At 37.9% G+C, this 27,933-nt stretch overlaps 1 protein-coding gene across 1 annotated transcript in view; it reads left to right on the plus strand.

Moving 5' to 3' along the window:
- The window catches only part of Nwd2 (NACHT and WD repeat domain containing 2), a 151,894-nt gene that overhangs the window by 71,539 nt on the left and 52,422 nt on the right, over window positions 1-27,933 (plus strand). The window contains exon 3 of the mRNA XM_027941566.2: window positions 9,755-9,871. Within this exon, the coding sequence (XP_027797367.2) occupies window positions 9,755-9,871 (117 nt within the window). The remainder of the gene's footprint in view (window positions 1-9,754; window positions 9,872-27,933) is intronic.

The following is a 27,933-nucleotide window of genomic DNA, read 5'->3' on the forward strand; positions in this document are numbered from 1 at the left end:
CACACACACACACACACACACACACACACACATGCAGCCAGAGTATGAACAGAGAAGGAGAATGTGATATGACATAAAGTTGGAGAGTTGGACAAGGACCAGATCATGGAGGAGCTCATAAGTCAGGCCATGGATTCTAGACACTATCTTCAAAGTGAGAAGAATCTTAAACATGGTATAAAATGATGTTAAAGCCCAAATTTAAATCCCATCTCAATTCCTACCTATGTGACTATGGGCAAGTCGGTTAACTTTTCTGCGCCTTCGTTTTTCATCTATAAAACAGGGATAATACTTCTTTATACTTCATAAGTTTAAGGTGTAAATAAGCATATGGCTGAGTAAAAGGAAATCTTTGCTAAAGCGGTCAGATTTGCATTTTTTGAAAGAACCTTCTGCCTCAAGTGTGGTTAATGGGTTAAAGGGAGCAAGAATGCAAGCAAGAAGATAATTTAGGGAGCTGCCATTGAAGTACAGGATACATGTACACTCAAATGTGGTTGTGGAAAGCAGTGATAAGCAGGAACAGAGCTAACTGGGTTTTCCCTCAGTCACTCTTGGTGGTCAGATGTCCTACCACTGAGGGGTGCCGGGTGCCCACTTGCAACCTGGTTGAAGTTCCTTTATGCAGTGAGCTTTGCCAGCTTATGTTCAGTGCAGGTGCTCACCAGTTCCCATATTGCCACTCTTTCTCTGCCTCCAGAAGCTCCTAAAATTGTCTCCATGTGCATCAATCCCTGATAGTCAGAGGTTTTTCCTTGGTCCCCAGTTGAGTTCTGCTTTACCACACAAAATTTTTAGGGCTGTCTAGAGGTTAACTCTCAAGCACAGCTGTCAGGTCTGAGCCTTGAATTGTGAAATGGTTGATTTGATTGTCAACTTGATTGGATTCAGAGATGCCAAGGATTAAGAGGTGTATGGGTCTGTCAATTGTCTGGCAATGATTGGCATGTGGGATATCCTACTGAAATGGAGACCCCTCCCTAAGCATGGGCAGGGCTGACCAATAGGATGATGGCTTGGATGGAATAACATTTGGAAGAGCAAAGAAGAAGCAGCAGATGCAAGCTCTATTCTTCTTGAACGGGTTCTTGATTGCTGCTGCTTTGATGGTGAAGATATCGGATTCTAGCTTCCTTCTGGATTATCTGGAAGCCTTTGGTCTCTGACTAGGGTAGGAACGTTGATCCATCCTGTTCTGGGGCTTCAGCCTCTTGGACTGGGCAACTACTGGTTCTTCCAGCTGTTTAGCCTGTAGACAGCCATTGTCAACTATCACCTTCTGGTCACATAAGCCAACCTAATAAGTCCCCCTTTTGTAATTATACTTCCTGTGGATCTGTTCCTCTAGAGAACCCTAATACAAGTTGTCTTCGTGAATCTTTAAAGAAACTGTCATGTGACCTCATGTTTTCTGATGACCGCTTTTAACCCTGGGATCAGGAGTGGTCGGTGGGGCTTGATTTAGGACCTGCTTTTCCCAGAATTGCCTCTTTTAGTTGTGTTCCCATATATCTCTTAGTTAAGTATCTTATGACCAAGAAAAAAATTGCAGGTGACATAAAGTCAGTATTTGTAATAGTTCTGATGAAATTGTAGCCATTGATGATGTGGACCTGCAGGTTGTCCTGACCAGTGCACTTGGGCAAGTCATTCTATCCAGAGAGCATTCACAGATATAAACCCTAACTCATCTTTGGTACAGTGGCCCATAAAACTAGTCTGAGTTCTAAGTTCTTCTCTGCTTACTTTCTTCTGTAAGAAGAACATTCTAGAAATGGAACACAGAGATTGAAACAAATTCCAGCCAGTGCTGTCATCATCACACTTTGACCTTCAGAAGCTGTATCCTTAGGACAGTAATATTGTTGCTATTCAAAAGTTTCTGAACCTGCTCCATGTTCTTCTGAATATTTTTAATGGTGGCAGATGTTGATCCTTTTGAGAATGGATTTTATTTCTTTTTAAAGTGATATTTTAAAAGCCATGTTTTATAGACGTGAAATCTGGAGAAATGCCACTATTAATCCAAACTAACTTCAACTATAAAGTGACAAGCTGTTGTTTTGAAGTAATGAAGCAAGATTTTTTAAATAATATTCTTTAGTTGTTGATGAACTTTTATTTTGTTTTATTTATATGTGGTGCTGAGAATCGAACCCAGTGTCTCACAAATGCTAAGCAAGCACTCTTCCACTGAGCTACCACCCCAGCTCAAAACAAGATTATTCTTATGGAGGAAATGTCTTGAGCAATGGTGGAGTTGATGGAATGAATGATCACTGCCCATCATAATAACTTAGGACAGCCTAAGTTATTATGGGATTACTAAGGGATTATTCTAAAAAAAAAAAAACTGGGTAGCTACACTTCTGGTTTGCATTCAGATAGTGTCCTATAGTATGGAAAATTAGAAAACATTTTGGAAAATATTTATGTTCAAAGGTTCTTTTCCAAGCAATGACAGTGTAAGGCCGATATGAATTCAGAATTGATGGTCCTGTGTTTGGGGGTTAGGGGATAAAACTTAGTTAATATTTGTTTCTTAAAAGTTGCTTTATTGTTATGTAATCTTAGTATTTAAACGTTTGCATCTTATTGCAAGGTATAAGATTTGTTAGGGATTTATTTGCTGGGTTTTAGCTTTCAGATCCATTCAACACATCATAATAAGCATGATAAATTAGCTTCCCTGAGAATTTTTAAAACAAGTGAGATGGTTTTAAGTAAAAAAGATAAAATCAAATTACTTTCCTGAGCTTTTATACTTAAAATGATGAAATAAGTAAAGGCACATAAAATGTGCTGACAACAAGTTAGTATTCCAATAAATAGTAAATTAGATTCCAGCATCTGCAGGGCCTGGACATTAGGCTAAAGGCTAAACTTAATTTTTTTTAAGTATGTAATAAATCTTGTCTTATTGAGCACTTTAGATTCCAAGTGGTTTTTACTGCTTATTGACCATGCAGATATATGGCGTATGTTTGTCCAAAGTGGTGTTTTATATTACATGAGGTGAATATTTCATTTATTTATTTCTTCCCTGTCTTCAGGAGTTGCTTGATTTTATCTTTTTTCATCATTTTCTGCCCATAAAGACTTACGAGACAGAAGAGTTTAATGGAACAAAGCTGGAAACAGAATTTTTTTTTTAAACAAAGTTACTAAAGTAGAAAGACATGTTGCTATTGCTGAATAGTTTATTCCATTGTATAGACATATCATATTTATTCATCCACTGATCACTTGATAGAAATTTGAGTTGTTTCTACTTCTTTGATCATTAGAAATAATGCTGTTATTAACACTCATGTTATCAGCTGACCTTGTTGTCTGTATTTATTTCTTGCCTTATTGTCCTGACTAGAATATCCAGCAGAGTGTTGAATACAAAGGGTCAGGGTGGGCATTTTTTTCTTATTTCTAATCTTTTTTTTTTTTTAATTTCTATTTTCTTTTTTTTTTTTTTATTGGTTGTTCAAAACATTACAAAGCTCATGACATATCATCTTCCATACATTTGATTCAAGTGGGTTATGAACTCCCATTTTTTACCCCAAATACAAGTTGCAGAATCACATCGGTTACACATCCACATTTTTACATAATACCATATTAATGACTGTTGTATTCTGCTACCTTTCCTATCCCTTACTATCCCCCCTCCCCTTCCCTCTCTCATCTTCCCTCTCTACCCCATCTGCTGTTGTTTAATTCTCTCCCTTGTTTTTTTTTCCCCTTTCCCCTCACAAACTCTTATATGTAATTTTGTGTAACAATGAGGGTCTCCTTCCATTTCCATAGTTTCCCTTCTCTCTCCCTTTCTCTCCCCCCACTCGTCTCTGTTTAATGTTAATCTTTTCCTCATGCTCTTCTTCCCTGTTCTGATCTTAGTTGCTCTCTTTATATCAAAGAAGACATTTGGCATTTGTTTTTTAAGGATTGGCTAGCTTCACTTAGCATAATCTGCTCTAATGCCATCCATTTCCCTGCAAAATCCATGATTTTGTCATTTTTTAGTGCTGCGTAATACTCCATTGTGTATAAATGCCACAGTTTTTTAATCCATTCATCTATTGAAGGGCATCTAGGTTGATTCCAAAGTCTAGCTATTGTGAATTGTGCTGCTATGATCATTGATGTGGCAGTATCCCTATAGTATGCTCTTTTAAGGTCCTCAGGGAATAGACCGAGAAGGGCGATAGCTGGGTCAAATGGTGGTTCCATTCCCAGCTTTCCTAGGAATCTCCATACTGCTTTCCATATTGGCCACACCAGTTTGCAGTCCCACCAGCAATGTACAAGTGTACCCTTTTCCCCACATCCTCGCCAGCACTTATTGTTGCTTGACTTCATAATGGCTGCCAATCTTACTGGAGTGAGATGGTATCTTTCTAATCTTAAGGGGAAATTTTTCCGTCTTTCTCCATTTAGTATGATGATAGCTGTTGAGTTTTCATAAATGCCTTTTATCGGAGTGAAAAAGTTTGTTTCTACTCCTAATTGTGTGAGTGCTTTTATGATGAAAGGAAGAGTGTTGAATTTTGTCAAATGATTTTTCTGTGTCAATTGAGATGATCATGTGGGTTTTGTTCTGTCCTATTAACACAACAAATTTCAATTGGTTGACTTTTTGATATTTAACTAATGTAGTATTACAGATAAATCCTACTTGGTAGCATTGTATAATCATTTTTATATTTTTTATATTTTTATATGCCAATATGCTGTTAGATTAGGTTTTCTAGTATTAGTTGAAGAGGTTTGTTTTATATTCAGAAGAAATATTGAAGCAATCTTTTTGGGAAAGTTTTTGTAGCAAAATCATACCAGTCTCAGAATAAGCAGGGAAGTATGTCCTCTGCTTCTATTTTTGCACAAGTTTGTGAAAAATTGGTATTAATTATTCTTTAAATGTTTGGTAGAACTTGTAAGTGCATCCATCTGGACCTAGGAGTTTCTTTCTGTGCAGTATTTAATTTTTAATTGCTACTCAATCTCTTTTTAAAGATGTCTTCACATTGTCTATTATTTCTTAAGTCAGTTTTGCTAATTTGTGTCTTTAGGAATTTGTCCATTTCGTCTGTTACTAATTCATTGGCATACAGTGAGTTGTTTCTAGTATATTCTTTTATAAATATTATTCCTGTAAGGTCAGTAATAATTAATCTTTCTTTCACTCCTGACTGTAGTAATTTGAGTCTTCTTTATTTATTGCTATTGCTTATCCATTTTGTTGATCCTTTCAAAGAATCAAAGATTTTTTTGTTTTGTTGATTTTGTTTTCCTGTTTCACTAATTTGTATCATAATCTCTTACTTCCTTGCTTCCGCTAACTTAGTTAACTCTGGCTTCCTCTTATTTTCCTAGTTTCTTAAATTATTATGTTTGATAATTGGAGATCTTTTTTAATATAATTATTTATAGCTATAAAATTTCTTTTCTGTACTGCTTTAGTTGTATCCCATAAGTTTTGGTCTGTTGTATCTTCATTTTCATCCATCTAAGTATTATTTTATTTCCCTTATGATCTCTTCCTTGACCTGTTACTATTTACAAATATATCAGTTTCCAAAAATTGGTGAATTTCCCAAATTTCTTTGTGTCACTAATTTCTAATCATTCGTTGTATTCAGAGAAGATACTGTGTGTATTATTTAAATCCATTTGACTTTATTAAGTTGTTTTAAACGAATGTATGTACCATCCTGGAGAATGTTTTGTGTGTACTCTAGAAAAAAACGTTCAGCTGCTGCTGAGTAGATTATTGTAGATACGTTTGCTGTAGTTGGTGTTGAGTATTGGTCAAGTCTTCTAGTATTCTGTCAATCTTCCCGGTTGTTCTTTCCTTAGTGAATATGAGAAGTTCAGGTCTCCAACTATCATAGCTGAGTCATCTGTTCCTCTCTCCATTTCTGACCTTTCGCCATGTCTTTGGGGACTCTGCCCTTACATATTCACTCCTGCTTGACACATCTTCCTGATGAATTGAACCTTTTATCATCATGCACTATCCCTTTTATTTCTAATTATATTTTATGCTTTATATGTCTGATCTTCATAGAGCCAGTCAAACTTTCTTCTGGTTACTGTTTGCATGATGTGTTTTTCTTGTGGTTGCTGTTTGCAGGGTATGTTTTCCTATCCTTTTATTGTCTGTCTATTTATATATATGAATTTATTTTTCTCCACATTTTTATTGGCACATTATAGTTGTACATACGCTGGGATTTGTTGTTACATATTCATATGTGCACAATATAATTTGGCCAGTATCATTCCCCAGCACTTCCCTCCTCCTTACCTTTCTTCTGTTCTACTGATCTTCCTTCATATATATTTAAATTTAAAATAGTGTCTTTAGGCAGCATTAAGTCAAATCTTGTTTTTATCTTCATTGATAATCTTTGACTTTGGATTGTTTAATCCCTTCACATTTAATTGATATTGTTGGTGTACTTGGATTTACATCTGCCATTTTACTTTTTTCTATCTCATGCTTCTTGTGTTCCTCTGTTGCTCTTCTAGTACTCTGCCTTTGCAGTAAGTGAATATTCTGTAGTGTAGCATTTTAATGTTTTTTTCTCACTATATTCAAGTTACATTAATAATTATTTTAGGGCACATGCATCTTAATTTATCTGAATCTATTTATAATTTTTAACAGTTTTACAAGCTATAGAAAGATGTCTCCTGAATAGCTCTCATTCTTTTCTACCTTTTTTGCCTCTTACTGTTATACATGTTTTATATATACACACATATATAATATATGTATATAAGTCCAGTGGTCTGTTCTAATTATTACTTTGTATCAATTTGTTCTTAAAGAATCTGGGAGGAACAAGTGCCGGTTTATAACTTTTTTTATATTAACCTTCATCTTGTCCATGTATTTTCTCTTTACTTGTTTTAAATAAGATCTTCTTCAGCCATCATGCCCTGCTTAACAACGGGGTACCCTCTGAGAAATGTGTTATTTGGCAATTTTGTCATCGTTTCATAATCATAAAGTGTACTCACACAAACTAAGATGGCTATGATGTCACTAGGTGATGTAATCTTATGGGACCATCATATCTGTGGTCTGTCATTGACCAAAATGTTACTATGCAACACATAACTGTATATCCAGTGTCAGCCAAAAAGACAGAGAAAAGGTTATATGGATTTTAGATTGTGCATGGCACAACTAAGGGGTACCATTCATATAGCAGTGGTTTTTGTATATATTTAGCTTGACAATTTATTGGCAGATGGCCAAAAATGTCTTGTCTTAATGATTTCAGTAACCGTTTTCTAGGATCTGGAAATAAAATGTCAGGAAGAAGGGGGTTTTTCTGAATCATACAGAGCGGAGTGTGATCCCTAGTGGCAGCCCCACGAGGGTCTGGAACTAAGAGATTGGGTGGTGCTCTGTCCTCCATTCACTCAAAAGAGAATCAGCAAATGAGTAAGCTTGATTGCAATGCCTACCTCGAAACAAGCATAGGTTTCTTTACCATTCACCTGGCCTCAGCTGTGTAGTTTTCCCAGACAGATTACCATATGGTATCTTCCATGGACAAGCCAAACAGGGTAGGGAAAGTTCCTTTTGTGCCACAAGTATGAATCCAAGAAGTGGCAGAGAATACCTGAGATCTTACCACACCTGAGCATTGGCCTTGGACCAGTGGTCCCACCAACAGGTCAAGCCCAGTGAATCCCAGACTCTGGCCAACCAGTCGAGCCATCCATTCTCTTCCCAGCTTTTCTCTGAACACATTGTTCACACTAGACTGTGAATTTCCTTCTCGGTACAGGAGACCAGAGCCACATGTCAAGGGGGATTCTGTTCCCACCAAGGGGAGACCATGTTCCCAGCACTTGCCACAGCTCTTTGGGCATCTTCCCAAGGATGGTGAGGTATAAAAGTTCATCTTGTTATTCTAAAACATCAGAAACAGGTCCTAACTTGGCAGGAGGTTAATTTACTCTATGGCATTTAAAGCACTCAGAAAAATTCACAACATAAGTGTTATTTCTTTGGGGGCAGGGGTACTAGGGATTGAACCCAGCAGTGCTCTCCCTCTGAGCTACATCCTCAGCCTATTTATTTATTTAGGGACAGGGTCTCTCTAGGCTGCTGAGGCTAACCTCAAACTTGCAATCTTCCTGCCTCAGCCTCCTAAGTCCCTGGGATTACAGGCCTGTGTTGCTATGCACAGCTGAGTGTTATTTCTTTATCCTTTTGATTTGCTGGGAACATGACATCTTGCAAGTCATGGACTTCCATTATTCATCAAATTAGATTATTTTATGACCCCATTCTGACTTTACATTACTAGATAATTTCTGTGCTCTATTGAAACTTGGTAATTAAATACCCAATGGAATTTACTATGATAGTGAAGTATTATGCTTATCTCCACTGCCCAGTAGTCACATGCAGCCAGTGAGCACTTGAAATGAACTTCTAAATTTTCATTCATTTTTATTTAATTTTAAATAGTCTCAGCTGGAGACTCTCAGATGAGATGCTCAAGTTATCATCTGAGATGTCCCTTTGCCTAATATTGTATGATTAAATCTTGCAAGGTACATTAAAAGGAAAAGCCCCCAAATCCGTGCATAAAGGTCTGTATGTAATAAAAGTCATGGACTGGGTCATGGAACTATATTATACAGAAACTGTCATAGATCTACCAGCCTTCCAAAAACTAAACTCTGACGTAAGCGAAATCTAGTATATACACATTGTGTGGGGACCACCAACAAGAAACAGGCAGCACAGAAAGTTCCAGGGGTCTGCCTGAGCTGCAGAGATAGACCTGCCTTCTGTGCTTCCGTCTCCCTGTCTCTCATGAAGACTTCAGCAGAGGTGGGGGAGAGTGTTGTTCCTGCTTGTGGGGAAAAAATGGAAGGAAAAAAGAAATCTTCAAAGCTGCAATTGGAAACATTTACTTTATGCAGATAGCAATTGAGTAAAAGGAATGAAACCCCTACTGCTCAGTGTAGTACTTTTCAAAGAGCATGCTTGTAAAAGTTTTTACAGTCTTGCAGACTTTTCCCTGGGAGTCTTTGAAGTCGGGAGACAGAAAACATTATTAGGCTCCCTCCTCAGCGGGGCGTGTCTTTTATTGTTTTCCAGCACTCATTTTTCAGATACATGTGGATGAAAGCCAAGCTGCACACAGATAAAACAGACATAACCAGAGTATCTGTCCCCAGGGGGAAGCATGATATTAACAGGGTTATGGGAGATTTTTTTGTTTGTTTAAAACAATGTAAATGCTTAACTTGGGATCAATATATATTAATGCCGTTGTGATTTTTCCCCTTCTCATATTAAAACATAACAGTAATATTTTACACTGTGATTTAATTGCCGCAGATACTGTGGTAACCTTATCCCAGCTGCATTCTTCTTTTTAATTCTGTTACCATTTCAATACAATGAAAGCCTGCACCCCAGTGCATCTGACATTTCACATTTCCTTTTCTCTGAGCTCATGGGAACTGTATAATCAGAAATAAAATAAAAATTTTAAAAAGAAATTATCATGTTCCTTCCCAGCCCATCGTAGAATTAAAAAAATGTCACTTTAGATGGATCTTGAAAAAAATTACTTTCCCTCTCTGAAGGAAAATGTGCTGCAAAGAGAGAAGTTGAAAGTCACCCTAGCTTGACATTGTGAGCAAGAGCAGAGCCCACAGGTGAATTTAATTTTCCCGCAGGGGAATTAATGCTGCCTCATCCATTTGTCCCCAGGTCATAGATCTGTACTGGGGCGTTGATGAAGATGAATGGGACAGCCCTGAGCTCCAGAAGACACGCATGAAGCTGCTGGAGGATTGCTTGAAAACTTCTGCAGGTCCATGTTTTGTTGTGGGTATAAAAACACTAATGCTTTATATTAAACCCTAGATGAATGTGACTGACAGTTCTTGCCGATTTGTGATTCTTAAGGGGCTTCTAAAAATCATGAAAATGGGGGAGGGAATTACATATGTTTTAAAAATGTTAAACTGTCTCCTCACCCTCAACATGTGAGAACAAAACCTTCTTCAGCTTTTCATAGGAAGCGCTGCAAATTAACGATGAATAATTTGAAATGTTAGCTGAAGGGATAGCTTGGGTTGATGATTTCGACACCTTGTGAGCAGCAGTGCGGATTACAGTTCAGTCCTAGAGTTATTAACGTAGTTTTATCTTATCCCACCATTTAGTTTATTGCATTATGGTATTTCCGTTTCTCAACATTAGAATTTCTGGCATTTTTTAACAGAGTGGCTGCATAGTATATTGAAGTGAACAAAATATACTGTGTCAAATCCACCAGTACAAAATGGTACCCTGTGAAAGAGTTCATTTCTGTAATGACTTTCAAAGGCTCATTATAAGCTAGAGATTTTACAAGTGTAATGTCATTCATTACAAGTTCAGTATTATTTTCTGCAGAATGCTCACTCCTCTGGGTAGCATGTGATAGTAAGGTAAGTGAGTCGTTCTGTGGCAGGTAATTGTGTAAAACCACTGATTTGTTTAAGAACCTTGTCTTGAATCCAGACAGATTCTTCTAATCCATTGTAACAGGATGCTCTGAGGCTGGGTGGTTATTAATGAGGGCTATGAAGAAAATACTATATCATATCATTTAAAGCTAGAGACAGTATATCCATAAAAGGTTATTAACATTTATATACATATGCATCTATTTTCCTGTCCACATAGGATAGGAAATCCCTGCAGAGATGACTTCAGAAATCTGACCTGCTAATGTCAAAGTTTTTACTAAAAGAATTAAAGGGAGTATAGAGATTTTGTATGTGCCAGGAGCTATTGTTATGGGAGTATGGCAGAGTCACCCATGTAAAAAAAGTCATGTAATCCAGATTCTTATGATTTAACCTTAGACTTGAATACAGATAAAATTTCCTGTCCTCATTGAGCTTGCATTCTTATATGAATGAAAGGGGAGGCAAAAAAAAAAGAAAAGAGAAAAAAGAAACAAGGAACTAACTAAAGGAAACAATAAATCAGATGGTCATAAGTGCTATGGAGGGAAAATACAGAAAGAGCAGAGAGAATCCCAGAGAGGAAAAAGATTTACTATTTTCTGTAGAGCAGTTGGAGAAGGCTTCAATGATGAAGGTGACTTGAAGGACAAATGGGAAGAGAAACTGGAAAGCAGACTTACATTGCAGGGGAGGGGAAGGCTCTGCTTGGCTGTCTTGCCTAAAGGAAGAGCAAAGGCAGAGAATGGAAGTGTGGGCTTGTCATGGGCTTTGGAATCTTTGTTGTTGTTAAGAGATGAACTATCCATTTTGGAAAGAAAATTTCATTAAGACAGTTCTCCAATCTTGACATTGATTATAAATATTTAAGTTTTGCTCAGAGTAACAAAGGAAGCCACAGAAGTGTGTTGAGCATAGGACTGAAATTAGACAAGTCCCATCTTAAAGATGACTTTGGCTGTTGGGTGCAGAACTGGGCAGACCAGGCAGACCTTTAGAGAGCTTTGCAATAGCACAAATGTGAAATACACCCAGCGTAGGGGATTGGAAAATGAGCGTCTAAAAACAGTGACCTGTGTTCTCAAAGATTCAGAATAGGCCTCAAAGCCATGGTAATCATCTGAAGGAAGAATTAAAACACTTTCAGAGGATAGGACCAGGACTAGGGGATGGAAATTATAAGGAAGCCTCTTTCAGTTTTGGGTGAGGAAGTCAAAGGGCATAGCTTCCTCTCAGGTTTGGGGGTCACATGGCCCTGGGCTCTGATTGTCATAGTTGAGTGGCACTGGATGACTTATTTCACTGTTCTAACACTTAGTTTCCTTTTCTAAAAGTAGAGGAGGGTATAACTAACAAAGCTGTCTATAAAAAAAAATATAGACCACTACAATGGAAGATGGCAGAGGTCACATTCCATCATGCTCCAAAAAGCCAGATGTGGAAAGCATCACACGATGAGAAGACTCTGGGGTAGCTCATCTGCCATGATCTCCATAGCTGTATCTTAATTCAGCCTAAGAAGTTTGGGATTGAGAGAGACATTCTCCCCCTTTTATAAACCTGTAGACTGTCAAACTAACTAAAATTACTCTTGGCTGTTAACTCCAATAACTTGCTAGAAGGAGAAGGAATGAGTAATTTGTAGACTGCAAGTTTGTGCAGTTCTGAGAGTAAAAGCAAACTGATGGGGCAGGAGCAACAACTTCATTGCATGGAAACAAATCATCTGTCCCTCCTTCTGCTCCCTGTTTCAGGCTTAAACTCAGGGCAAACCACAGTGAAACCCTGCAGAGCAAGACAGGATTGTTCATCCCGTAGTCCCAACTACACAAGGCTTGCTCACTGCTTCTAGGAAAAAGTACACTTCTTCTGGCCATTCCTGTTGTAACTATGGTAACAGGCATGTGTGTATCTCTTTTGCACAAAAACTTCCTTGCCTAGTGCTCCTTTCCAGTATTTCTAAAAATCATAATGACCCCTGGGAAATGAAAAGCTGGGTATGTTACTTACCCTAATGCTAAAGTCTGGGCAAGAAAATTCACTATTACTAAATGAAAAAAAAAATTATAACTTAACAGATACTAGCCCTTTATGTTAAATACAGATGAATTCATGACCAAAGTTTTCATTTTAAATACCCAAGGAATGAGGTCCAGAGGGAACTTCAACTTAAGTATTATTTGTGCTTGATGCTCTTCAACTTTATTTTCTAAAGCATAATTGGCATGTGGCTGTGCTGGCAGTCCTACAGAGCAGTTTTCACACGTTTTTTTGGTCACAAAGAGATAAGGTTCTAGAATAAGGGCACCTGGACATAATGTCAGATCCTGCTTGTGGAGAACTCGCTCAGGGGAGATCTCTACTGAGGGAGAACAACATTAGTATAAGGGGGGCAGAAGGAGGAAAAGCCCAGAATTTTGTATTTCACAGCCTTGGTGAAGGCCCTAGTTCTGATAGGCTGTCTACCACACTTTATCATATCCACAAAGGTGAGGACATAATAATGGTAAGCATAAAAGTAAATTTTGAATTAACTTCAAAGGTTTGTTGTGGGGATCAGATTGATCGTGTAGAGTTTTTGTGAAGTTTACAAAAAGTTACACAACCATTAGTTATTTTTAAACTATGATTTAGGTTATTCTCCAATGAGAATGAAATTTTCACTCATATTGAACATTTATATGATATTGAATGGTTTTCCCTTAAAAAAAAAAAAAATGTTGGTGATAGTCAACATGTAAGAAGGATTAAGACTTGATTCAGTCAAATATTAAAGTGTTTTAAAACTTCGTTCTTATGTCAATATTTTTTAAAAAGCTTTATAAAATGTATACAGTATATATTATTGTGCTAGATGCAAATTCACTGGATTTTCTGAATAAAATCTTTACCTGCTCCCAAGGAAGATCTTGACCAGGGCCGCAGTTAACAGGGAAACAGCTCCCAGTTGAGTCCAGAGTCACCACCTGCCTCATCTTTAAAGTGTAGAGAACTGCCTCAGCTCATGCAGTGGGCCTCTCACCTGTCCCACCCCACAGACCATTTAAATAACCTATTGGAGAGCAAGAGGAATTCCACCTTTTGGAAAGAGCAGGGTCCCTGTAATACTGTCTCATCTCCATTGTTCTCTATGGTATGTACTTATGGGAAGAGGAAGTTTTCTTCTTGTTATCTCTCCAAATTTGGAACACCCCAAAAGAATTGCTTGTGGAATTAACTCTGAACTCTTGAGTGAGAACCTGCTTTTTGGCAAAAAAAAAAAAAAAAAAAAAAAAAAAAAAAAAAAATGATTTATCCATTTCAGGAGATTCAAAAAAGAAAACTAAATCTAAGGAAATTAGAATGAAAAGATACCCTCATCAGAATGCAACAGATTTTAAAATACTTCTAAAATTTTCCTAGTGTTCTTTGTACCTAAAGAGAAAAATCTGATATAGCATTTTAGAGCTGGAAAGGGCCTTAGTATCATCTAGTAACTAAGTGATCTAAAATACTGATTTTTACACAGAAAAAAAATGAAACCCAAGGAAGTGAAACAAATCAGTATTTCCTGAGCTCCTAAGATTTATATTTTATACCAACCCATTGAGGCAGCTATCTTTTAGTTCTGACATTGTGGGTGCTAAGATTTGAATGGTTTCTGCTTGAAGTCACAACTAGTGATATATAGAGGCGGGCTTCCAACCTAGGTCTCTTCAGTCACAAAGTCCATACTCTTCTATTCCAAGTCCCTAAATGTTTTTATTAGAAGCTGTGGTAAGGTGAAGAACCCAAGTCCCTCCACATATGGTAATGTCCTGTTTGTTTTCTTTGTGGCATTCTCTAGCAGTTGAGTGAGTCAGCAAGTAGCCACTGATCTAGTGTGCAGTGTACTTTTCTCTGGTGGGAAATAAAGCTGTGTTGCTCAAGGCTTTCTTAAGATTGTTTAAGTCAACTATTAAATTCTCTAATGAACCTGAACTTCTTCATCTCTTTTCCTTGGACAGAGAAACTTGAAGCTGCCTAAAATTTATGCTGGAAAAATGCCAAAAATGCAAATCATGGGCGGGGGAGAGTCATAAAGGTTTCTGAATTTTCCCCTTTGAATTTCCTTAGCATCTGCTCACAATACACAGTCCAGATCAACCAACCTGAGAGCTCAGTTTGGTTCTAGTAATGCATATTTCACTTGGTAGCCTAAAACAGCACAAGGAAATCTATGTAGTGCCCATCATGCTTGAGACTGTGCTAAGTTCTCTGAGGTGTAGGTAAGTAGCATACCACTTCTATGCACTTCAGCACCACCTAAACATAGGAAGAGAGAGGTGCAGTTAAATATGATATATTTTGGTAAGTGGGACAGTGCAGTGTTAGAACTGTGGAAGCCAAATGGAGAAGGAACAGTGTTCTGATTCTTGGAATCTGAGTAATGTTTACAGTAAGATTAAAAGGACTAGACCTGGGACAGAGGAGATGAGGTTACCCTGAGAGCCCAAGAAACAGCAGTTCCTGGATGTAGGTAGAATATAGAGTTAGTGACAAGGTGTTTTGGAACAAGAGACAAGAAATGTAGCTCTATCCGACCATCATAAATGCTTAAATATACACAGCAAAATGGGTGTTGGGGAGAAAGCTACAATTCCAACATTTGCAAAATCTAATGATTTGCTCTAAGTAAAATCTTTGTATATTAACCAGCAAGAATACATAATATTTCTCATTATTCATACTCTGTTTTCTTTATAATTCTATTCTGTCTGGGCAGAGTGTGTGGAGAGTGAGATCAGTAACCAAGAGGGCGTAAGGAGCAAGTTGAATCACAAATCAGCGTGGACCATCAAAATTCCATGAGCATGTCTCATATTGGCTCTAACTCTCCTCCTCTAAAGCACCAGGGAAGGAGTGGTTTTTGTTCCTGCATATCATGGGTTTAATGTGAAGAAAATCCTGGAGATGGAGGTCAAAGGAGGTATTCTCCCATGAAATATGCAGATATGGGGGAGCCCTGTGGGACTGCTCTACTTTATGGCCCTTTCTTCTTAGCTGACCTACAGTATGAGGAAGTCCCTTTTTCTTTCTCTTCCTTTTCTGTATCATCTACACTGGGTGTGCAGATCTGGTTATAGGATTCTCATTGCTCCTCTTGCCTTTCAAACTTTAGCGTGACAAGTTGTGAAGCCATTCTGCACAGCCATTCTGCAGACCTGAACTGAATCATTCAAGGCAACTGAATTTTCTCAATATATTTGTTTACACTTGGTATCTATGATTATGGAAACATTAATAGTTTTAACTGATTTTTTTTTTACTTGGGGAGAGGGAATCTCTGCTTATTCCTTAATTTAAAATTTACATATCATCTGTTGTTATAAAAAAGCCTGAACTGCAAATGAGAGCTCTAAGTGTTAGAAACCTATATTTAAATGAAAGCCTAAGTTAAATGTAGTGTTCCTGGACTAGAATCAAATACTCATATAGCACCAGCAATATTATACTTAAAATGTATTTTTTCACACTCCTGGATTGGCCATCGTACTCTCCTTTAACTACAAAGTTATTTTCTTGCCCAAGAAAATGAGATGAGGCTTGTGGAATTTTATCCAGCCTTGAAGGAGGCAGCTGAGTAAGCATGTGGAAGAGGCTTTGAATTATATTCCAGTGAAAGTGGATATTAATTGGTCTCCAACTTGAATAAGTTATGAATATAGAGATAACCCTGATTAACCAACAGTGGGGAAGCAGTTGTATCTTAATTGCCTATAGCAGTCTCAATGAAATACTGGACTTGACTTTTTCCAAGATGTAGCAGATGCAATATGCTTAAAAAGGGTCTGTGACAGTCATCACATCTGTCATTGTACCTCATTTCTTCAAGACTGGAAGAATAATGAGGCTAAAGCATGATTATAAAATGTTCGGGCTAACCTTAGTTTTAATTAGTGTTCTTATGGTTTGAAAAACTCATGTTGTAGAAGCAGGATCTCCAATGTATCAGTGATCAGAGGTGAAATGATCAGATTATGAGAGTTGAAACCTCATCAATGCATGAATCCATCTGATGGATGAATAATTGGAATGAACTGTTCAGTGGTAACTAGACTACTGGGTGGTAACTAGAGTACAGCTGAGGAAGTAGGCCATTGGGGAGTTGTGCTTAGGGATTATCTCTTTTCCCTGGATCCCTCTATTCTCTCTCTGCTTCCTGGCTGCTATGAACTGAACTGCACTCCTCTGCCACACCTTTCCACCATGATATTCTGACTCTCCTCAGACCCAGAGCAATGGAGTCAGCCAACAATGGACTTAGAGACCATGATCTCTGAAACTACGAGCCCAAAGTAAACCCTTCCTTCTGTAAGGTGTTCTTGTCAGGTATTTTAGTCAGTGATGAAAAACTGACTAACACACCTAGTTTGGTAACTATATTATCTGAACAAGGCTACAATTTGAAATTAGGTCATATTTGCTTTTTAGTGTTCCTGTCTTTAATGTGGGACCCTATATAATGTAAGCCACACTTAGAGTCTTGCAATCCTGGCATGACCACCACACTTGCCTACACACAACTACATGTAAAACCATGTTGGATAACCCAGAAGCTTAAATTTACAAAAGGTAAATCATCTGCACCCAAAAAGTATAATATTTTAATCAGTAAGTACATCTTTCTTTTTGATTTTCTTTGAATACTTGGCCAAAATAGACTACCGAACAGCTTCTTTAATAAAGTTCAGAAAACAAAACTGATCCTGTCCATTTTTATCAATGCTATGATAATCACTTCTGGTCTTATTCTAATTCAATCTGCTAAAGTTTCTCAGGAAATTAAGGAAACAGAGGCTTCCCTTTTCTCACTGTAGCCTGCATAACTGATAATTATTAGTGACACCAACCAACTCAGGTTCACTCAGGACACCAAGTGTCTTGCTCATTCTCTTTTTTGACATCACAAACCAATTGGCTAAATTTAATGCCTGCTACTTTCTTATTCCCCTGGAGAAAATGTTAAAGGTGTATATTTATATTCTAATTTTGTCCTACAGTGCAGAATAATTTTTTCCTTAAAAGTTTTTCTAAGGCAAGGAAATGAATTCTTACAGTGGCAAACTTTTTGAGTTTTAAAAATTTCCTTTTACAGTGAAGCAGAGTTGCATTCACAGTAATAATATCCATAAAATATGAAAAAAGCAAATTTATAGGATTAAGAAGTCATTTCTGTTTCTAGAAATATAGTTTAACAAGACAATTAGTATCATTCTTGCATATAGTATATTAAAAATGTTATTATGAAATCTTCAGATCATTGTTAAATGTATAATTATCCAGAAAAAATTCATCTAAATAACTTTGTGTTTCATTTTAATACATTTAGTATTCCTTATTTCGATAATATATTAAAACTAAACACTTCTTGGACTCTTATTCTTCACTGGAAAAAGAATTTATAGCTTATTATAATTGGAGGTTTAAGGATTTTTATAAACATAAAATGTGAGTAGGACACTGAGGACACACTACAAGTACTTTATGTGGATATATTTACTCAACCCAGGAATCTATAAGGAAGTTACTCCTAATATATAATCATTGTACCAGTAAGGTAACTGAGGCAAAAAAAAAAAAGGATTCTTGACTCATGACACAAGACATGAACCCAGGTAGTCAGGTTCTAGGGTTTACATGTTAACTACATAATACTTCTCAGTTGTCAATTTGTCTTCACTTAGCTTTTGTTTTTCCTGAATTAAGATGTATTCTTTTCAACCTAAAAAGTTTTCTTAATCAGTGGGTCGCAATTTTCCTTTTGGAGCATGGGCATCTTGCTGCTAATCACCTGTCTAGGAGGTCTTCATTTCATACATATCAAGGTCAAAGAAGAACCTATCTGATCTCCACCCTTCTCCTATCTCTGATCCATGTTTTCCCCCTTTTGGTTCCTAAATGTAGTACCACCTTACTGAAGGCACATCTTGAGCCAATGTGCTGTACAAGAAAGCTTTGTTCTATTTCTAGGAATGATTAGTTTGTCTTTCTTTCCCTTCCATAAAACACATTGTTCCTCTAATCCTTGAAGAGAAAGTGAATTAAAGGATACATAAGTATTGTAAATGCCTTGACAGTTCTGTTCAGCGTAGCCTCTGAGGTGTGAGGTGTGATAATATAAGGCAAAGAAAATTCATGATGTTGAACCAAGACTCGTTCACGGAGAAAATTCAACTAATTTTAAGACATGAAGAGTTAAATTAAGACTCACAAACTGCAGACAATAAATCATAGTAATAGCAAACATTCACTTGATAGTATTTATATGCCAGGCAGTATTCTGCATTTTACATATAGGAATTTATATAACCTCATATCAGAATTAATGAGGTGTAGGTATCATAATTATCTTTTACAGTTAAACAGGCCCACAGCCAGGATTTGAAGCCAGGTAGAGTGACTCTAAGGCTCATGGTCCTAACACCCAATACCTTTAAACATTACCTCTGTTGTTTGATATGAGCCCTTCTGACCTCATACCTACCTTTGCCTAAACATGCAGGTCAGTATCATGAAAGTAAAGTACATGAGGCAGCCATCTATGAATGCATGTATACAACTTTCTAAAGGGTTGTCAGAGTTCAATCAGTACAAATCCAGGCTGCAAATCCCTGTAAACCAGGAACATAATAGAGATTCAGTGGCTCGTTGTGATTTGGCTTGGATATTCCTAACAAGCCAGTTGCTGGTTGGGAATACCTTAATAGTACTACGTTCTGTGAATTCTAAGTATTCATAGGCCCCATCACATTTACAGAATTAGGAACAGTGGTGGGTGGGAGATCTAACTCAGTCTACTAAGTATCTTTTAGACACAAGTTTGACCTCCAGCAACGGAGGGAGAAGAGCTGACCAACACCTAAAGAGACAGATGTCAGGACAAAAGAGCAAGCCAGACATCTAATCACAAACATCAAGATGACCAGAATGAACTAAAGAAGGTGATATGTCTGAAAATGAGTTGCAACGGGAAATAAAAAGACTTGAGGAAACATGTTGGCTTTTCAGCAGCATGCAGAAGAGGCCTTTGAGACTAAAACCATGTAAAGAGAACAGGCCAATGTACAAAAAATAAGGAAATGGTGTATTAGGGTTCTCTCAACAGACAAAGCTACAGGAGAGAGAGGAGTGGGGATTTCTTGGCAGCATTGGTGTACGTGACCATGGCGGCTGAGAAGTTCCATGACAGGCTGCATGCTGGAGACCCTGGGTTGCCAATCACAAGGCTTGGTCCTTCTGTGAAGGTCTGAAAACCCCAGTGAGCTGCTGGTCTGATTCCTAGAATTCAAAGACCCAGGAGCCTAGAGTCTTTAACCATGGGCAAGAGGAGAGTACACTAAACTCTGGGAGAGGGAGGGACCAACTTAACTTTCTTGTTTTTGTTCTATTTGGGCCCCCAGCCAGTTGGATGGTGCTCACCCCCACTTTATCCACTCAGACTCATGCCAGCTCCTCTGGAAAATCCCTCTCAGACATATACCCCAAAATAATGCTTTGCCAGTTCTCAAGGTATTCCTTGTATTTCCAGTTAGGGATGATAAGTTGCAGGGTAGACAAACTACAGAATTAACATAGTAAAAATCAAGTCAGTGGTACAGAGAATAAACATGAAATAGTTTCTTGGTATGCAGAAAGAAGTGAAGAATATAAGGGAAAATAGAGGACAAAGAATACAAATCCAACCCTAGGACTGCAGTTATTTTCATGGACAACAGGAAATCAGAAACAATAAAGAGGGAGAAAAAAATCTGGACAAATGATTTTTACCAGCAATAAAAACAATTCTACAAAATAGGGGAAATATATAGAAGCAAAATGAGGAATTAAAAGGTTTTTATCCATAGATACAGAAATAATAACAGCTACAACACTGATGCATAGCACTGACCAGGTGCTGTGTATCTGAGACCAACTTAATATGGGATTTAGAACATCATTAAGAAAACTTTAAAAATAGTAAGAAAGTACTATGTAAAACTCTGAGGAAGTTTCTAAAGATGAATGATACGCATTAGCAAATTACCATGCTTGCCTGTCACCTTCCTGGAGTTCTACGTTTCCTGATATTAGGGTTTTCTAAGTCCTTGTTCTTGTACCATATAGACAATAAATTCTCAGGGATTTTGTCTTTGTCTTCTATGCCCAGTACCTAGAGTAAAACTTCGTATGTATTAATATCTGTGTACCTCAATGGACTGAATGCAAAATTATTCAATTTCCAAAAGACATTTTTGTGATATGAAATATAATTCCATCTAGCTAGCCTCTCAAACATGTCATTTTCTTGCTGTAGAATACTTCCTGTTATTTCAGAATTTTTCTAATAGAAATACTTGAAGCAGCTTTTATAATTTTAACTATTTGCTAACCACTTTCATTAGGATACAAAGGCCAAACTTAAGGGCTAGTGCAAAAATAGTGACCACCCCAGCTTTGTTGTGGTTTAATCAGAGATGTAGCAGCCACAGTCTGGACTTGGTCACCGGCTTCCTCCTCTTTTTGTTGGAAGAAGAAAAATGTTTTCAAAAATAAACCCCAATGTTTTGTGTAGTAAAACAAAGAAAAAGAAGAAGAAAAATGTTTTCAAAAATAAACCCCAATGTTTTGTGTAGTGAAGCACAGAAAAATAATAAAATTCACTAGTGTTTATGAAGACTTGCAAATGTCAATGTGGTTTTTAAAAATCTTCACTAACAAGCCAAAGTCACTACAAAAGCCAAGAAGGAAAAAATATATCATCAGAATAACTTTTTAACATTCTAGGTTAGAACATCATGTTTATAATAACAAAATTCTAATCCTGATTGTGGTTATGATGATTAAAAAATAAATACTGTCTGACTCTCTCTGCCCTTCATTCACCCTCAACCCACCTTCCTTAACTTATGGGCCTGGTTTGCTCCACACCCCTTTAGCAACCCCTTCATAAAGTTTAACTTGGAGAACTTTAAATGCTCTATCATTATGCTTTTCTATAATGAATAGTCATCTTTATGGACAGGTTTAAGTTCAATTTTCTTATGTAAGTTTTCTCAAAGAGAAAAGGGAAACAAACAAAAGCATAATTTCTGTGAGGCTCCTTGTTAAGGAGAAGCTCTAGTGTCAAACAGTTGCTATGGATTTAGGATGATTATCCACTTTCCAGAAAGACAGAAACTCAGTTTTCCCATATAGCACTGGCCAGTGCCAGCCAAATTCTAACCTGATTTTGCCAGAATCTTAGGACCATTTCTTGGACTGTTCTACAGTCACCTTTTTACTGGCTCTTGGATTTTGCCTTATTTCCCTCAATTTTTTTCTCCTTCATTTGAGTGACCTTTGAGTCAGAGGGACTTATAATTTGGTGACTCTTATAAAAAGTGTTTATTTCAATACACCCCCGTGTGCCCTCTCTAAATGTAATTTTATAAATAATAAAAATAAACTGTGCTTTCTCTGTAATGCTGGGCTCAACAACTGATTTCTTTTAAAATTGTGAAAAGAATTGGGCATTTTTGCTGAAATTCACAAAGACTTCTTTGTTGCCTTAAAGCTGCTTTGGGGGCAAATGTGTTTTTATAGTTGTACAATTAGAAACTATAAAACCAGTAGTTTGATTTCATTTGTTCTGAGGTTGTAAAGCTGACTACAATTTCAGATCACATTTTGTAACTCAACTTTCAGGTAAATTGTATAAAGGAAAGCTGAAGATGGGCAAGTGCTTAACTATCTGAACCCCTCTGGGCCTTCTACCCATACCTTATCCTTCCCAAAACTAGTCTTTTATTCTAATTATCTAGATAATTACACTGAAAACCATGTGACAGTGTTTGTGAGTTTGTTTGGAATTTTGTTAAATTTAAGGTTCAGAACAGGAATGTCTTACAGGGTTTCATGGGAAGACTTGTGATGGGCAAGCTCATGTCATAAGTCCATTTGAGGAATAAGAATAAACAGTGTTTCAGCATTTTAAACCACTTAGTCCTTCTGTCTCAGTCTAGTTTTCTGTTGCTACATATTTAAAAATACCTAAGACCAAGAAACTTACAAAGAAGTCTATTTGGTTTGTGGTTCTGGAGTCCAGGAACTCCAAGAGAACAGCATTGGCACTGAGGACCACCTTCCTATGTCATACCATGGCGGAGGGTATCACATGACAGAGTAAATGTGTCAACTCTGGTCTCTCTTCCTTCTCTTATAAAGACATCATGACATCTAATGTCATCATGAGGTCTCCATCTTCATGACCTCATCCAATACTAATTACCTTCCACAGGCCCTGCCTCCAAACACCTTAACACATGAATTGGGGAATTAAAGTTTCCAACATATGGAATTTGAGGGACACATTCAAGCCACAGCACTTCCCAACAGCGTGATGAGGATGGTACTGTCACCTCCATTTCACAAGACAAACCAAGGCACAGAGAGACAGAGTAACTTGCTAGAATCATGCGGGAAGTGGAGGAGCCAGCATTCAAACCCTGAGTCTTAATTCTCGAATCCATTCACTGTGTGCCATGCATGTATGTTTCACAAAGCACATCTCATGTATTTTAGGAGTTGATCCTCTTAATCTTTTCAGGAAATAAGATTTTACTATTTTTGTTCATTCATATAAACTGAGGCCTATATGGAATCATGGAGCAGGACCAACTGAGGCCACATATTATTAGTAAATGATGACATAGTCCCACCCCAGGCCTGTTGCCTACAAGCCTGTGGCCGTCAGAGAGGTTTTGTTTTTGTTTTGACAAGGAATACTTCCATTAAGTAAAAGGTACCCACTCTTATAATATAGACAGTGGCATAACTGTCCTAACTGAAGCAGGGTGGATAGGGTACCTCATCTTCTACGTGAAGTTGTTTCTAATCCATTCACAATGTATTAGAACACAATGGGGAACTTTACCCATGACATCTTTCACAGAGATAAAGAATGGATTTGCTTTCCCCAGAAAGAACTGAGTGATACACAGGAAAATTAGCACTGGAAAAGCTAATTAGCACTGGAAAAGCCACAGATGACTAGAAACAGAAATAGCATGCAGGAAAAGCAAGCTTTTTAAAAATTATTTATTCTAATTTGTTATATATGATGGCAGAATGCAATTCACTTCATATTACATATATAGAGCACAATTTTTCAAGTCACTGGTTGTACACAAAGTATTTTCACACCATTCGTTTCTTCATACATGTACTTATGATAATGCAAGCTTTTTTAGTTGAATCAATCAGAATTTGAACTTGGCGCTGCCACATGTGGGCTAAATACACTTTTCTCTGTTGTGCTTATCTCTAAAACAGGAGTAAAAAGTGATAGATTTTATTGGCTCCTTCTAGTGGGCCAAGGACTGAACACTCTCTCACTAAATCCTTAGAGCAAACCCAGGAGGTATAGGTAGGGTCTTCCCAATTTACAGGTGAAAATTTGAGACTCGGATTAGCTGAATTCCCCAAGATTGCTAGGCTAGAAAATTGCAGAGCTGGAATTCAAAACCACAACTGTTTGACAATTCAATTTGTGCCCTTAACCTCCAAGGATTGGGGGGATTATATTAGACAAAGCTCCTGATACGTTCCAGGCATGTAATAGTCATAGTCATTGAATTGTAGGTGTTATTTTGGGGAGACTGCATACTATTTAAGAGTATGGGCATTGAATTGAAACTGGTGGGGTTCGGCTATCTGCTATTCACATAATGTGTGACCTTCGATAGTGTGTTTTCTAAATCTCTCTGGGCTTCAGTTACTTCATTTATAAAAGGGGAATATTAGTATCTACTACACGGGTTTTGCAAAGTTCAATGGAGACCCCATGTTTTAATTGCTGAGCACAGGGCCCTGTCCATGGTATGCATTAAATAAACACTAGCTATGGTTATTATTCAGAACTGTATGTTGAAGAGCCATAGACAAGATACCAGAATGGCAGATTTTATAAGTAGCCTACATTATCTCATTTTGTTTCACTAAAACTTTTAAAGTTAGATGCTGCATTATCCTCTGCCGCAGTCTGGCTGGGCACAATCAGAAGCCACTTGTCAAAAGAAACTAACTTTATTTTTAGAACCACACACGCCAAACAAAACAGCCTCTCAGGAAAAATCCTCAGAGCCTCAACTGCCACCACCGGCTTTCCACAAGCCTGTCTCTCCCCCCACTAGCTTCTTTCCACCTCCCACAATCCTCCTGCTCTTGAGGCCGATTGGCTGGGTCACGTGGGCAGAGCCAAAAAGTCCCCCAATGAGCAGCTCCGTGGTCTGAAAGGGCAGGGAAACAGTCCAATGAGCATCACCGCAGAGGAGCCAATCAGCTAGATGTTGCTGGGGCCGAGGAGCCAATCAGCTAGATGTTGCTGGGGCCGCTGTGAGCCAATCATCAGCCGGCAGCTGGATTGCTGGCAGCTGGAAGTTTGCTGGGGCCCCTTCGGCTGTGGCTCTCAACATCTCCCCCTTTCTGTTTAAACAACAAGCATGTGGCTTAGGGACCGTGTCTGTTAGGCAGTCCAATTCAACATATGGTCCTTACCCGTCATCGGATGAACTGACCTCTAGGCGTCAGCCTCCTGTCTTAGGTTGGTACCACTGCAATTGGATCATACCCGTCACTGACTACCGGTCCAGCATACAGCTATACTTGTGGATAGGCCTTTGCACCAGTGGGGGGGTGAGGTTCTTTGCCTCACCTCTGTTGGCCCCCAAATTTTAGACCATCACTAGTAGAGGAGGATGCAAAATGCCATGACATTAAGCCAATTGAGGGCTCCTTTGAAAAATTGTACCACCGGTGACATCATCAGCAAAAATACCCCAACACTACCACAAGTCGCTGCACCAACAGATAGTTCACAATGCATACAGGTGAGCTCACAATGTGTCCAGGCAAGTTCTGCAAGCAGTTCAGTGATGGCTATTGCAGAAGCTGTAGATTGGTTTTATCTTTGACTTCACCAGCCCTGGGATGAAGATAGGAATTCTGGCAATAATGGCTAAAGAAAAAATTATGTAACATTACAGAAGGCACTAAAAGAAAATAATTTTCTTAACAATTTACATTGTCTTCACTGGCACTGGGATGAAGATAGGAATTCTGGCAATAATGGCTAAAGAAAAAATTATGTAACATTACAGAAGGCACTAAAAGAAAACAATTTTCTTAACAATTTACATTATCTTTAAGAGAATTATTAAATATAATGAAAAGGAAAGGTGAAAGTAAACAAACAGATCTGTTAACCTTCTTTTTTGTTTACATATTAAAACAATCCTCAACAGTTGTTTACCCAATTTAAATTAAACCATATAAATCACGTGAAAAAAAAATATTTGGATCCATATTATCATGAGCGCTCATCATATATGATATATGGACATACGTACATTCAAACATATAACACAAAACACAAGTGTGCACACATAATATAATACATACAACACATAACATTATAGTAAAGGCCTAATAACTTTTTACAGGTGAAATCTCCATTGCAATGTTTAAAAACTCTATAGTCAAAAAATAGAACTGATCAGCAAAACATTAACCTAGGTCTGTATGAGCTCAAAAAACAAAATAGAACTTCATGATATGGCAAAGGGCAATAATAAAATAGATATTGAAAAAAGCATCCTGGTTCTGTTGCAGATGTAAGAATAGCCAAACTGGAGTTTTGGATATCAGTTGTTATGGATTTGAGCCAAATCATCTTCTTTTTGGTCTGTAGAAATCGCTTTAGTTAATCTTTCTGGAATCCAAATCGGCTGCTGTTCTCCCTGTGGAAACACATAAACAGACCCCCGACTCCAGACAATCAATCACTGGGTCAGGACCTTGGTTAATCTCTCTGGAATCCAAATCGGCTGCTGTTCTCCCTGTGGAAACACACAAACAGACCCCCGACTCCAGACAATTACTGGGTCAGGACCTTTCCATTGTCCTGTTAGAATATCCTTCCAAAGTACCTTGGGCTTATGCACATTTTTTGGACACATATGCCTTTCCGCAGCACTAAGTCCTGATGAATCCAAATTTAAAAAGTTTAGAGTAAAAAGGGTTATTTTAAGTTTATCTTTGGGGAATATATACCCCTTCCCGATTCCTTCTTTTTGCTTTAAATGGCAGATTTTATAAGTAGCCTACATTATCTCATTTTGTTTCACTAAAACTTTTAAAGTTAGATGCTGCATTATCCTCAATTTACAAATGACGTTTTGAGAGGTTTTTTCCAAGTATTCATAGCCAATAAATGATGGAGCTGGAATGTGAGCACAGGCAGGTGGCACTGGGACCTTCATCAACACTCTGCTTCAATTCTGTCAAGCTAGTTTAAAAAACACTCTCAAATTAAGCATTTGATGGAGACCAGGAGTTTGGGGCTCACATATCAGCAAAGGCCCCTTTTTTTTTTCTCCTGCTTAAATTCAAAGCATGCTGAGAGGTGGTTGCAGGAATGGAGATGGAGATTAAAATGTCACCTTTCTTATGATAAAGCTGTTGAAGAAAATGAGTTAGATCCAACACCAAGCAAAATTGTTAAATCTTTCAAGGGAGGGAATGATGCACTGCACTGGCCCTCCCAATACCTCAGCCCTCCCCATACCCCACCCAGAGTAGCCTGAAGTATGCCCTGGGGGGATGTGAGCTGTGCCAGCATGCCCTGCAGGAAGGCCATCTTCAGAGAGAAGGGCCAACAATGGCTCAGATTCCATCCTTTCTTCCACATCACCAGTTGGGTAAGTGACTTCCACTCCTGGGTGGAATGATTGCCAGTGGGGAGAAGCCAGAGGTGTTGCTCTGATGGGCTCCTTCCAAACACTCGGAGTGGAATATGGGAATCCCAGTTGACATACCCAGATTAGTGTTCTCCACTTCACTGGATTCATCCATTAAGATTATAGGTTATCCAGGTGTGTGACTGCCTTCTTCAGGGGAGATTGACATCTGTCAGGATTGCCCTGCGCTTCATGAGACCACCACTGTACCAACTACTGCTTCTCTGCAACATTCTCCCTAAACCCCAGCCTAACAGAGTTCACTTTTATCCCCAGAAAACTCCAAACAGGACAGAAATACACAATTACTAATACCATGGCTACTTGGTACCTAAATCTGAAATTCAATCTATATTCTATTTCCCACCCCACATCATGTGCAGCCAGGTTATCCAACACAGCCATTTAGAGTCCTGTGCAGGGTTAAATAACAGTATCTATTGCAATAATGAAATACTGAATCTGTAAACATTCTATATTTAAATACAAACCTCATCCCATTACTACACAGGGAGAAAATTAGAGTATAAAAATCAAGGTTCCCAAGAATAAAAGTACAGAGTAGTGAAGTCAAATTTCAAAATGATTGAAGTTGAAAAGAAAATGTTCTCACTATCCTGAAATAAAATGTTTAAAATTTCAAAATTGATTTTCCTCA

This window comes from Marmota flaviventris, chromosome 7, assembly GCF_047511675.1.
Source record: "Marmota flaviventris isolate mMarFla1 chromosome 7, mMarFla1.hap1, whole genome shotgun sequence".
Lineage (NCBI taxonomy): Eukaryota > Metazoa > Chordata > Mammalia > Rodentia > Sciuridae > Marmota > Marmota flaviventris.